The sequence below is a fragment of the Hyposmocoma kahamanoa genome, unplaced genomic scaffold (genome assembly GCF_003589595.1).
Source record: "Hyposmocoma kahamanoa isolate Upper Pololo Valley unplaced genomic scaffold, ASM358959v1 66, whole genome shotgun sequence".
NCBI lineage: Eukaryota > Metazoa > Arthropoda > Insecta > Lepidoptera > Cosmopterigidae > Hyposmocoma > Hyposmocoma kahamanoa.
In genome coordinates, this window is record NW_020653854.1 from 22,504,060 (window position 1) to 22,518,985 (window position 14,926).

A 14,926-nucleotide genomic window follows, 5' to 3' on the forward strand; every position below is an offset into this window, starting at 1 on the left:
GAGAAACATTTCTATGGCCTACGTTTACATACAGACAAATGTTTCTCCCGGCCCAGGAATCGAGCATGGTAGCCGTTCACGGCCACGAAGGTAGTTGAAATAAAATAGCATTCTGAATATTGCGTTTAATTAATGAAAAGTTGGCAGAACTCATGCCTAGGCAGTTCATTGGCGTGCTGGTTTTGCAAGCCAATGCTACTTAAGTAAAAATTGGAATTAGCGGCATCCAGTGGCGGATTTGCCCTAAGCCCCAGTAGGCCCGGGCCTAGGGTGGCCAATCGTGACAAAAAATTCGCTGATGATAGCAAGAAATAACTCAAAGCACCTAAATATTCTAAAGGCTTACGCACATTATGGCGGGACGCACTGCACCGCATCGTACATCGAGTATATAACCAGAAATAGAAACGAAATGTCATTTAATTTGTTTGAAAACTATTCTGCCATATCATTACTGTGAAAACTGCGCCCCGATTGGCTAACCCGTGTTCGAAACAATTGACGGGTGTCGTCAACTGTTTCACTTCAAATCGACCAGTTAACTTGAGCTTTGCTATAATGGACGAAAATTGCAAAATTACATATTTAATATTTAATTACCGATGAAATGTGATTTCGTTTGTTTTGTAATTAGATGTTTTGCTGTTTTTCCCACACCACCGAATAGAACAGCACGGCATTGTTATTATCTTTATTACAATAAATACTGAATATTTTTTGGAATATACGTACACACAGGTCAGTAGTTGGCCTGTCTATATTTCAGTGCAAACGGGAGTTGCTATTTATAAGAGCTGTATCGCTAATGTGTTACAAGGAATATATGGCCTTTATTTCGTCTCTATTTCTGGTTATATACTCGATAGCATCGTATAACAATAATCACTTTCGTACATTTTATGTATAAAATATAGATATGTTACATATATATAATGTAATGTATAATCACGACATCACTACATATTATCACTACCACATCTGTTTGTCTGTATGATCGCGATAAACTCAAAAACTACTGAAGGGATTTTCAAGCGTTTTCCACCAATAGACAGAGTGCAGCTATTATAGTTAATAAATTTCTGAATCGATTTCGATAAAAGTTGGCAATAAAGTAAATTCATTATATAGTCTACCAGTATATGATGAGTGCTGAAAAAGGGGCGGCCAGTATTGACTGCAATGCCTGCGGGGCCTAGGGCGGCCAAGATTGCAAATCCGCCACTGGCAGCATCCCGGGTATGTAACGACTTCTTTTACATGGAACTGGTGTTCATAAACTTTATTGATTTCTCGGTTCATTATGACATGTTCGCGGACTGCAGGTGGCAGACTTCTTTACGCGACAGTGCTTGACATCAGCTAGTCCTTGAGTCGAGTAGAAATGCTTCGTATTGTCTGTCCAACGTGATCGTCATTTGTTTGAAAAAACGAACTTACGCGATTCATTCCAATTACTACAAACACATACTTAATTTCGATTTATTTATATTTTTGCAATGTAAGTATATCATATTTCGTTTTCACTGATTGAACGTATTTCAAAAATCGTCAAAAAACCGGATCAAAGGGTTTAGTGTCACCAATATGAAAAGCAATGACCAAATTTTAGGAACAATTATACAGCCGTGAATGAAAACCTTTGGCTTCTTTCGGTTACTTCCTGTTTTGTTGTTTGTTGGTAGATAATAGTAATGTTTCTCTGTTGCGCATTATTCTCATTATAATAATAATAATCTTTTAGGCCTTGGGATTGGCAGAGGCGAGAGTCTAAAATAGATATAATAATATAGTTTATTTCCTTCACACACAACTCTATAACAATACTGTAACATTATGTTGTGAACCAAAACATTTGTTGTCTGTAAAGGCTGGAGCCTAAACTAGGACACCTTGTGCTTGTAGGTATCCATATACCTATATTATATAAATATATTTCTCCCTAAGCTAAGGCCATAGTTTACAGACAGTTTTTTTACTACAGAGCGTTTTAAAGAGAGTGATGTCCACTTGCACTAAACGTACGTCTTAAACTAATAATTGCAATGCAAAAGACACTCTTAATACATTGTGTTAAGAGTGTCTTATCAATTTAAGCATTGGTTTAAGACATACTTAAGTTTAGTGCAAGTGGACATGAGGCTTTTAATTAGGCACTTAAACTCAATCTAAAGTCAAATAAAATATGTTAAGTAAAAAATAAACGACGATAGGACTTTGTCTTTTACCATTGCCTGATTTTTAGCACTCTAAAGCAATGCCAATGCAATAAACTGCCGAACGGTTACCATGCCGATCTGCCACGAGCATCCGGGTTCGATTCCCGGACCGGGTGAAATATTTGTAGGGCCTTTCTTTCTCTCGTGAGTTTGGATGTAATTTATGGTCTATGTGCATATATGGTCCATAGCACCAGCGATAGAGTGTTTTCCGGGGCAGGCTAAAACAAAAGTTCCTAAAAACATCCAAATTGTAAAATATGGACATGGATACTTTCAAATTAGATGCTTATAGAAGCTCTGCAGTGGCGCGGTAGCCGCGCGTTTGTAGGGCTTCAGTAATTTTTAGTTCACTAATTGTGTCTACAAAAGTGGCACGCGCGTATCGCGACAGTGACATCGGTACTGCGCTTGTAAATATTGTATGAAAATTAGTAGTGAAAAGATTCTAATTCTAGAATCTTGCGACTGAAACAACTAATTTACGAGTTTTTCCCGGCTAATGACAAATCATATTTTAAAAGCCCAATTATGTATATTTAATACCTCGATAATAATAATAATAATAACTCTTTATTGCACAAAGAAAAGATACATGAAACACAAGTTATAAAGGACATATACAAAGGTGAGCTTATCTCTAGAAGAGATCTCTTCCAGCCAACCCTAGCCTAGGTGAAAAATGAAGTCTGCGGGACTAATTATTGTACAATAAAATTAAAATTTAAATGTGAGTAAAAAAAATATAGTGTGTATATATATATATATATATATATATATATTACACGTACATGAACTTTATATACATAAATACAAACATAAGCAGAATATATATTATAATCTAAACAAATTAGTACTTTATAATATATGTTACCTATTAGCTATCTAACGCGTTCGACAGGTAGTGCTCTTTTAATTTATGTTTGAAAGATGCCACCGATGGACTGTCACGAATGCCAGCAGGCAGTTTATTCCAGATACGAGTTGCACTTACCGTGAAAGAGTTGTGAAAGAATTCTAATAGTGGAAGAATAATAATAACTTTATATGAATCTGTAACAATAAGAAGGTGTCACATCTTTAGCAGCATTCGTATTCTTTTAATAATGATGTGAATGGTAAATTTCCACTAAAAATAACTACATAACATCCAAATCGTTTAGTCCGGGTGCTCAAAAATCTGTATTTTTAACAAAACTTAACCAAGTGGTGATGACATTCAAACACACTTAAGTTTGTAATCAAAAATAATTTGAAATTATTATTATTATTTTTACTTAAAAGCAGCCTAGGCTTGGGTCAGTGTCAGTTTCGATTTAAGTTGCGGGTTAATTCTGATCAAGAACGCCTACGATTAGGCAGCAGCGAGGTATTTATTTTTGGAAGAACCTCTTTGAAGAACCGCAGTTGTGGACATCGTACCTGAAGTAAAGAAACTATCATGTTTAAACAACAAACTAAAACAATATATTATTAGAAAATATAAAATAATACAAAATATTAATAAAGGGAGAAAAAACATAAAGAAGATGGATTTAAGGTTAATAGGACGAGAAACATTGGGAGAAAGGGGGTCATATAAGGAGGAAGTCAACTTAGGGCATGCATTCATCTTAATCTTAGGGCGATTACGAAGATACCAACTGGCCACCTTGGATTCAATCGACAAGCGTGTCAAAAGGCTTATAGGCGACTCGGAATTGGTTGAGGCGAAGCTGCATCGCCGTAAAGTGCCTGCTAATCGTTATTCTACAGGATATATCATGGAGAGTGTGCGATGGAATTGCATAATTTGATTCCGCCTTCCCCTTTCCATCATCGAGGGACTAGACATGGGCTGGGATTCCACCCCTATGTTGTGGATATTCCCAGGATTCACACGAAGCCTTTCGCTTCCACATTTATATGGCGAGCGGCTAGCGAGTGGAATTCCCTGCCTATTCCCGGAACGCTGTAACATAGATCTTTTCAAGGTGATAGTGAATAGGCATTATTTAGGTGTGTATGTTACATCGCCGACCTCATCATCACTTTCCATCAGGTGAAATGCTTATTTTTATTAAAAAAATAATAATAAAAGTACTCATTCAAACCATATTCAGCTTGATTTTTGTCAAATGTGTATTCTTTCTTTTTCTTGGCTTTTCGCGGTTATTATTTCAGCCACATACAAGATTTTTTATTTGTGAGTAGAATATTTATGGTTAGTTTCACCGTTTAAATCTTTTTGAAGCCAACGGCACCTGTTTAGATAAGGTTATATCCTACAACCAGACTTAGAACACAAGATTATTTGGTTATCGTATTCATCCATCATTATTTAAAATTTAATACAAGAGATTAATAGATAACATCTAATGAGCCGTAAGTCAACTTCTGGAAAGTAGACATAATTGATAAGGCATAAATTCTAAAAAAACGCCTACAAGCATTGAAGTACGTTGCTAGCAGAATATAGAGATAAAACGTTTATTCAACTTAATTACTTTAAATAAATAAATTAAACAAAATACAAAATCGGCTTTATTTAATATGCGAAATACATAAATTATAAACATTAAACAAAGAAGAAAAACTAAAAATAAAGATTCAAGTTGAACTAAAAACTTGTCAAAAGAGCATCTGAGGACTATGCTCATTACATAGACATCGCTGTTGTTCTGCCATGGCCTGTCATACATTGGAACACCACAATCAAAATTGATCGCACCATTAATACAAATAGTGTTAACTCAAAAAAGTATGTTTTTTCAGAATTGATGAAAAACGAATTCCTCACTTCCCTTGAAAAATTATTAAAATTTATGTATAAAATAAAGTTTATTACTGACATCTAAACACTTTCATAATTTCCAAGTATTTTTAAAAATAAAAGGGAAAAAATAATATCATATTTTTGATGAAGAACTATATTGTCCAAAACTAATTTAAATTGCGCAATACCCAACATACACAGAACAGATACACAAACACAAAGTACTTTGTAAAGCCTGCACATATTAATAGTACATTACTGCAGAGGCCGGGAAGTAAGAGAGTGCTGGACGAGTGAGTTACTTACTTAAGTTTACTCGTATTAATACGAGTTAAGCTATCCCCATTCCGGCCAAGGCGTGTAGGTATAGTGCTTTTCTCAAACAATGCGAGGAAATAATAAAAACTAAAGAGAAGAAGACGTATAATAAAATAAGTAGAAAAAAACAAAATTAATTAATATTAAAAGTATAATATATTATATAAATAAATTCATTATTTTCTATGTCCTTTGTGGTGATATTCGTGAACTCTGTACTCCTGCATGCACCGTTTATCCCTAAAATTAGAGCAACTTGAAACAAACAAAGGTTTGTTATGCTCATTTACAGAATCGGAACTAATATCTTTCAATGTTACACATTACGATATATATACGCACAAACCTTACCATAGTTGCTATTGATCGAAATTTTCATAACTTTTCATGTATCTTGCTTTGCTCATAGCCGGCAACAAGTTTTCCATAGCTAATATTGCCTCATTTTAAATTAGGAGGAATACAATCCATTACTGTATTTTCGTTACTGCTCGTCTCGCTCATTTTCACGACGAAAATACAAAAAAGACGAAAAAACAGAACAGAATACCAAAGCACTTTATTTTATTTTACCGCCTTTTTCTTTTTTTTATAAATGCGGTATACGTAGGTATTTTTAATTCTCGCAATTACTAACACTGGGCAGCTGGCTGTATGAGTTTTCCTTTGCCTGTTTACATAGCTCATCTAGATTTAAAAGTTTACAAAAGTGGGCAGTAATGGATTTTCTTTACATAAACTATAATAGAATATTAATATAAATCTCTATAAAAATAGAAGTCTCACGGTCCATAAATGACTAACTTTCCGTGTTCGTTTTTTGAAAGTAATGCAAACATTTCCGAGCATATTTGAGAAATAAATATTTAACGAACAGTCACATAAACAAAACAAATTCCAAATTATCAATCACCACAATCAAATAAGTGTTGAAAAGGTTCTGGCTCAGCACAGATGCCATAGACCTTGACAGACTAGGCACAGCATTGTTATTCTGTCAGTGCCACTCACATACAGCCTTGGCACCAAAGTGCAAATATCGAAAAAATAAATTATTTAAGTAAATAACAAAACAATTTATAATAATAAAATAAATGAAGTTTATCTTATTCTAAATAATGGGAAGGATAAGACGGAAGGCTCGCGGAGTTCATGGTAATATGATAAATGATACTTGGGTAGGTACATTCGGACAATTGTATTACAATTTGCAATAAATATATCGCGCTTAATTTTTTTTTTATTATTTCGATAATCAAGGTATGAATTAAATTTCAAAAAAATTAAGATCGGATCATGGTTACCATATTCTTGCAATGTCATCGGATTTCCATAGAAAAACGGACACGTGGAAGTAAAAAAAGTCAAAATTAAAGAAAGATGGCGACATCCTGTGTATTCTGTGACCCAGTGTTTTTGACCATGTGCATTAAAAATAACTATCGCTACTTGTGATTCACTATCAAAGCATCAAAGAAGCTAATTGAGTACAGCCTTACAGCCTGTAGAAGTTGGGGTTATAAAATTGATATAGGTTATGTTTATTACTTTGTCCTGGATTTCGTTTCAGGTGTTTGTTCGTAGTAGCAGAAAATAACAAGTTCTCAGTTTGTTCCCCAAAATAATAAAGAACTTGCTGAATAAATTATAACTCCTCTTTCCTCAAACATGAAGGACCTTTAAATTAGACGCTTATAATAATAATAAACCATTTATTTCAGGCCATAGCCCATAAGATAATGTTAGTTACAAAATAAAACCTTAGAACTATGTTAGTATGATTACATTGAATTTTGAGATATTGATAGAAAATTTATATATTAAAATTTGGAAAATGGACAATTATTACTTAATTTGACCAATTGTAATGTTTACCCAAAACTTTAAAATTGTACAGTCAAAACGATGGGCAAAGATCCTCAGGATACCGTTGCCACTGTCACGCACTCGCTTTAGCAGAGAAATGAATAAATATATCACAATTTTAAATAATAACTGATTACAAAACATTAAAACCACGATTTACCATAGACAAAGTTGTTTAAATCTATGGCAGCCTACGTTGCATTTTTGAATGATGTCCTCTGTAGGGCTAGCACGATACGGCGCGACTTGCGCGATAGCGACATAAAGCTCGAGACATCTATGCGAGAATAACAGTATCTCGCGCTGTATGTCGCTCTCGCGCTTGTCGCGCTCTATCGTGCTAGCCCTACTGGAGCCGGTCCGCACTCGGCTTGGCCGCGCTCCCGAAAAAATCCGTCACGTAATTTTAAAAATAAGTTTTTTATTGTAAATCAAATATTATTTCTTCCAATCACATTTAACGTACGTAAATAGTTGTGTAAGTGAAAGTTCCCGCTTTAAGGTAAGTTGAATGATTCACAAAACACTTGTAACGCTTTTATTTGCTAATTTCTTGTTTTCTATTGTACCAAATTGTACAACGTAAATTTAAACCATAGTACCATACAGTTTGACAAATTTTGAAGATTACTTATTTATTTATTTTATTTATTTATTTAAGATTTACCAACGCTTGAGTACATTGTTACAATTATAGGAACTTATGCTAGCAAAAAAAAAATATTACAAACTAAATGCATCAAACAATTACAGGTAAATACCACTTGCAATTTTTACATGATGGACAATTGACAACTTGAAACTACATCAAGTTAATAACAACAACAGTAAATTAAAAAAAAAATACAAGTAAAGACGCAATGAAACATTGGATTACAACAAGAACATCATAATTGTAGGAAATATTTGTTAAGTAAAAAAGTAACTACGGGGGTAAAAATGTATATTTAATTGTAATTAATTGGGAGTTATTATAATAGAGCGAATCTTGTTAGGTGAGTCATTGTGAATATCTAGTCGGTCACTATATTCATTTACCAATTTGCACAGTCTGGAGATGGGAGAATTTGAACAGAACCTGTTTTTCGAAGCGGTGGAGATAGAGGAGTTACTTTATTCCGAGGGTATCTTACTGGAACACGTATGTTAAATGTACTTAGTGATTGAGGGCACTCGATTTTATGGGTAAATATTTTGGACACGAAAGATAAATCAATCGTTATCCTCCTTTCTTCTAGGGAACTCAATCGGAAATGTCTCAATTGCGTCCTATAAGATGGTAGTTTCTTCTTTGAGATCCCATTAGAGAATACCAGATCACGCATGAACCTTTTTTGAATACGCTCGAGTTGCAGAGAATGGGTTGCATAATGAGGTCTCCATACAACTGAACAATACTCCAAAATACTTCGCACTAGGGAATTATACAAAAGTATTTTAGTTTTGTTACTGCGCAAACCTTTACTGTTTCTAAGCACAAAACCCAGCATTCTTGACGCACGGTTCGTAACGTGTTCCATGTGAGGTATAAACGTTAGTTTTCTATCAAACAGTACTCCTAAATCTCGAATTTGCTCCATCTCACTAATTTTAGTTTGATCTATACTATACTGACATGTAACCAAATTTCTCTTTCGCCCATACCGCAGAAAAAAACATTTTTTAGAATTAAGGTCCATTTTATTGGTCCGACACCATTCGACAAGCACATCAAGGTCTCCCTGAAGCATCATTGAATCTTGAATTGTGTCAATAACTCTACATATTTTTAGGTCATCTGCGTACATGTACGTATAAGATGACTTGATTATGCCAGGTATATCATTAACAAATATATTGAATAAAATTGGACCAATATGAGATCCTTGCGGCACACCAGATGTTATTTTCCGTGAACTAGAGTGATACCCATTTACCACTACAGAGAAAGTTCGATCTTCTAAATAAGATTTTATCCATCTCAATAATGCACCGAAAATACCATAGGTTGATAGCTTTTTCAACAATAGGTTATGAGGCAACCGATCGAAAGCCTTACTGAAATCTGTATATACTACGTCAACTTGTTTGTGAGCATCCAATGCTTCGATCAAGGTTTCAGAGAGGTCTTCTAAATTAGTACATGTTGATCTAAAAGGAACAAAGCCGTGTTGATTAGTGCTCAAAATTTGTTTAAAATGACGTTGTATAAAAGGACAGATAAGTGATTCCAAGATTTTAGCAAAAGTTGACAAAATAGAGATGGGTCTATAGTTTGCTATTACATCGTTGCTACTCGATTTATGTATAGGGACGACTCTGGCTTTTTTCCACTCCATAGGACCTGTTCGTAATGATATATTAAAGATAGTTAAAAGAGGCGCAACCAAATGCTCAGCACACTTTAATATATTTAATATATTATTAATACTTCATCAAAATTTCAAAAATTAACGTACAAATTTAATTGTATTTTTTCACCAGACGTTGTTTTCTTTGGCTTATTTAGTTTAAGCAAACGTCTCGGCCTTCAGCCGTACTACCTAAATTGTTTTTTTTTATCTATTTTTACACAATTTAAACTGCAACTCCGTTCTGGTCGCGCCACCGGCAAATGCTACACGTATGTGCTCTACTCTAATTCTATTTTGCCGTCTGTGGGCTTTCAGAACGGAGGCAAAAGGTTTGTTACTAGCAGTTGGTTGTCCGTTGCAGGAAGTCACCTTCGGATTAAATTACCTTCGGACTAAGTTACCTTCGGATTGGAGAGTTTTCTTCGGGTTGAAAAACTACCTTCGGGTTGGCAATTGCTACCTTTGATCTTCCTTCGGGCTCATACACCTGGAGCTTGACTACGTCCTGACTAGGACAAAACAACATCCGCTGAACGGCTGCCAATTGCTGCTCGTCCTGTAGCCCTTCTTCTGCGCCGGCAAATATACAGGGGAGTACCATACGGAAGCGGAAAACCTAAGGTCTTAAGGCACGATACCACGACCCGTACTAAATTTATGTACCTTTTTCTTTAATTTAAATTTGAAATTGTAATTCATTTTTTTATTATTATAATTAATTCAATTTTCGAATTTCTTGGTTTAATTTTCTACCCTCATAGGGTAAATAAAACTAGGGAATCGAAGGGTACACTATATGTATTATATTTTTTTTGCAATATCTTTAAATTTTCTCAAGTACTTTCTGATACGGTATTACAAATTAGAGCGGAACAAAATCGACCGCAACTTATTTCTACTTTTACATATTCAAATGAATGTATCGAATTTCCCGTTGTCTTGTATATCAATATCCCATTTACAGGGCACGGCGTGGTTAATCACTGTAAAACAATGAGCAAAACGACATAACTGTAATCTAATTGTGTGAGTTGATATCTACACTAATTATGAAACTAAGCACAGCTGTATAGCCTAATCAGTAACATAGTGCAAACTAGGTTTTTTTTTGTAATAGGTACATAAAATTTCTATATCACCCACTTGACACCGTGCCCGTCATCGATGCCACAATTCCCCGTTCTCTTCTTCCATTCGTCCACATTTTCTTAAGAGATGACATTCAAAAAGTAATGGAAGAACTGACAAAATAAATAGTATATCCAATCACCAATGAGCAATATTATTTTTTAAGTATTTAACCGCTCCTGTAAAGATGCAGTTTTTTCCTTTACATGTTTATTCGGTACGTGTCTGGCGCAATGTATGTTCTCTATTTGATTCAATTTTTAGGTTTTTGCGATTGTTACACAACGGAAAAGAAACTATTTATTTCGAATGTAAATCGCGAATATTTGGTTTTACAAACAAACCAACGTTTCACGCCCTTTAAAGTAAAATACATAATAAATAATATTAATTAATTATATGATATAACAAACTAGTGGAATAATGTCACAAGAAATAGTTGAATATCAATTCAATAAAATTTTATGAATTTTTATAAAATTGTTAAGAAAGAAAATTTTATTTTGCTTTTAATTACTTAGGCATATAATTACTCATTACTTTTATTATTTCCATTTTATTAACGAAATATTATTTTGATTTTGGCATTGATTTGATTATGACATTTTATTTATTTTTTATTTTTTTTGTTTAAATTGTTATGATAAGTTTCCTTAAATACTACTTTAATTATTTCTATTTTATTAATACAATATTATTTTGATTTACTGATTTCATTAATTATGTTTGATTTCAATGTTATTTTTTCTTTTATTTCAATTTTAGAATTTCTGTAATTTAATTTAATGTAATGTAAGTTAAACGTAAATTGCGGTGCCCTACAAGGTTACATGGCTGTACTTATATTTATTTTAAGAACTAGTGTATTACCTATGTAATGCAATATATGAATAAAGGACCTCGGACCTGTAAAGGTCCCGAAACATTGATTTGATTGAAATAAAATACGCGATTAGATAAGAAAAAAATATTTTCATTTCCAATTTTTTAGATAAAGGTGCGTTTTTTATATAAATGTGGGTTAGCCACCCACATTTATATTTAACATCTTCCGAAAAACGTGAAAGTACAGCATTTAAGAAAGTTCTTTATTGAAACGACCGGCGAAAAAAGAACAACAGTGCAGAAATTTTAAATTTTTTTTCTTAAAGTTTATTCTTAAAGTAATGCATCCAAATTAACGCCCCTGACAAGAAATTTAAAATAAATAGAAAGTTTTGTTATTTCCTGAATAATCACTCTTCTTATGATACCAGAGTGAGCCATTGTCTTGGAGGAGAGACTTTGCTTCCCTATGCCTGTTTTATCGCTTGTACAATGGCCAATATTCTGAAGAACTGTTTGATATGATACCAACAGCAACATTTTACCATCGCACCGCTTGCCAGCGGCAGGGAGTCCATCCTCACACTCTGGAACCGAGTCCATCTCGTACTGTACGGTTTCAGAAGAGCTTTCTCCCACGTACAATTAGGTTGTGAAATGAACTCCCTGTCGGGGTTTTCCCGCAGGAATACAGCATGGAGTCCTTCAAAAGGGGTTTGAGAAGGGCCCTAAAGGGTCGGCAACGCGCTCGTGATGCCCCTGGTGTTGCTGGCGTTCATTGGCGACGGTGACCGCTTTCCATCAGGCGGGCCGTATGCTTGTTTGCTGCCTACATAATATATAAAAAAAAAAATATTTCGAGATCGTTTTAATTACGACTTCATTTGATATTTTTTCAGTAAGCACTATATTTAATTAATTATTGATTATTAATAACTATTGACTTTTTTGCAGATTGAGTAAAATGGCGTTTGTAGGGTTGCCAGTTTTCATAAAATTAAATAGCCGTGTTTTTGTTGACTGTTTTATCGACAGATTGTGAGTTGGGTTATGTATCCAGATTTGCATAACACACATACCTAAAACGTCAGTTCAATGCACTTGCATTCGCGCACCTCGGAACGCGCGTCCCGTGCATTGCAACGTGACCGATGCAAAACTCGTCATTTTAATTATAATTATGAGACACTTTTCGGCCCAACGTTCCTAACATCGGACGTAGACTAAATTCCTTTAGTTAAGATCTTTTTCGTATAAGTACCTTTTAGACCTAACGTACCTAACTTCGGACGTTCTTAAAAATTATTTAGTTTAAGAAATACCTTTGTGGAAATTTAATATAGATGATGATATGATGAATAAATCATATTTTCTCGTCTTTGCTTCATCTCCACTGCGGCCACCCTATATAATTGTTGTATAAATAGTGAATATTGCAATGATATGATACTTATTTATTTATGATACGGGCCAAGCGATGACGGGATGAACAAGTCGTGCGCCTGATAGTAAACGACACTTCTATTCATGCTATGTTGCAACGTCTCTCTGAGACATAACTTGAAAAGTCTCATGTGCAATTATGCATGTTATTGCACCAGTACCTTTACGCTTTTAAACCAGAACGCATGTGAGCATTACTGCTTGGCGGCAGAAATAGGCAAGGTGGTAGTACTTTCCTGGAAGAACTGAATCACTTGGAGCTCTACTGCTATTAAAACTGATCGTTAGACCCGGTGCCAGCTGACCGGATCGCTCGGTAGGGGATCCTTCGTCCTTAGGCATGCCGAAGCATACTGTCGCGACAACGTGCTCGCGTCTGGTCTCTCTTCTGACCAGTCTTGCCGTGCGTGCCCCACGCCCCGGATAACCGCATGGTCGCACTCGGCCTTCCGAAGCATCCCCAAGGCTGCCGAAGCATCCGCAAGGCTGCCAAAGCATCCCTAAGGCTGCCGGCTCTGCATTTCTAAGCATACCGCAGCTTTATTTTGCAGCTACGATGATTATCATTGAAATTGCAACTATAATTTCATAATCTTAAGGTGTATTACTATTTTTCACCCTAAAATGCTTTGCCGTCCCGTCATGTCAGTGGACGCCTTATAGCCTTCTTTATTCTTATTTTAACAGTTGGCCCACTAAAACAATTTGTCATGTATCAGACGTTATCTTAGAAAGGCATTGACTTACAAATAAATGGACGACGGGTCTAATACAAAAACCACGAAAAAAATGTCCCAAGTCAACCTATTCGAAATTTAAATTGTAATGTCATCGCAGTATCGCGCTGTCAGTAGAACAAATGAAGACTAAAGAGGAGTGTCGCGCTCTGTATACGATTTTGGCGCCTTACAAGTGCGGACACTTTTTAGCGCGGACCCGACGTCCATATAATTGTAAGTCAATGTAGAAAGGACGTTATGCGTCGAGGAAAACTTTTTAATTTAAAATGTATAAAAAGAGGAACATTTTAAAAGCAATTTTCTTTCAGTTAATTAGGATCAAAGAAAGCAAAGTAACACTCACTAAAGGAAAGGCACTCGAGCAAATAAATGGTAATAAAAAAACTCAATTTATGTGAAAAGATCTATTCATAGTTTAACGTAATAATACACTAAACACTGGCAAAGTGTTGTAATAATGATATAATATATAACATATGTGTGTAACGAGTAATGTGCGAATAATCGGATACTTACCTATTTACCTAAATTAAGATTATGGAAATCGGAAACAACGACGGTACCACAAACACCCAGACCCGAGACAATACAGAAAAGTTAGTTTCTAAATTAACCCGGCCGAGAATCGAACCCGGGACCAAAGAGATCCCTCGACCATGAAGATCGTCAAATTACAGATTACCGTGAAGTAATTAATTAAGTAATTTTAACATTCTCAACACTCTATAGGATCAGGAGATTGAACAAAATAACTGTTAGAACATAAAGTCTAGTTAATTTAACCCAAAGTAATACGTACGAAGGATTGTATATAATTATTAATTAAGTCTATTTTAAAGCATAATTATTTTTACAATAGCTGAGATGTTTTGTTACAAATAGTGTACATACATTATACGTATTATGTTATCCCAAAACATATTTACTTCGTTCAAATTTACTCCCTGGGTGTGACTCGAACCCAGAATTCAGGTACACTAATAATGATGCCCTGTATCCTTTCAGTAGGTTTCGTGAGAGGTTTTCCATCAGCGGTGGACACGTGGAAAGCTTGCATGAATGCGGAGAAGACCTGGAACATGGTCTGGCGGGCATACGTCTCACCGGCACATAGTCGACGACCTATGAAAAAAGTTTATTATATAAGTAGCTGTAAAATTACGAGCAGAGTGAGAAGGTTGATAAATCTCTCGCAAGATGTCGCTTAGGGCGTTGAAATCCGAAAAACCTCAATACGAAGATCTATAACAGACAAAATAATTTCAGTTGAAGGTTTACGGGAATAATAAGCATTTGGGAGAT

The 14,926-nt window shown here is 34.9% G+C and overlaps 1 protein-coding gene across 1 annotated transcript in view; it reads right to left on the reverse strand.

Moving 5' to 3' along the window:
• Positions 1-14,131: 14,131 nt before the first annotated feature.
• LOC113232070 (probable cytochrome P450 304a1) overlaps positions 14,132-14,926 on the reverse strand; it is a 46,986-nt gene continuing 46,191 nt past the window's right edge. The window contains exon 5 of the mRNA XM_026466696.1: positions 14,132-14,746. Within this exon, the coding sequence (XP_026322481.1) occupies positions 14,562-14,746 (185 nt within the window). The 3' untranslated portion in view covers positions 14,132-14,561. The remainder of the gene's footprint in view (positions 14,747-14,926) is intronic.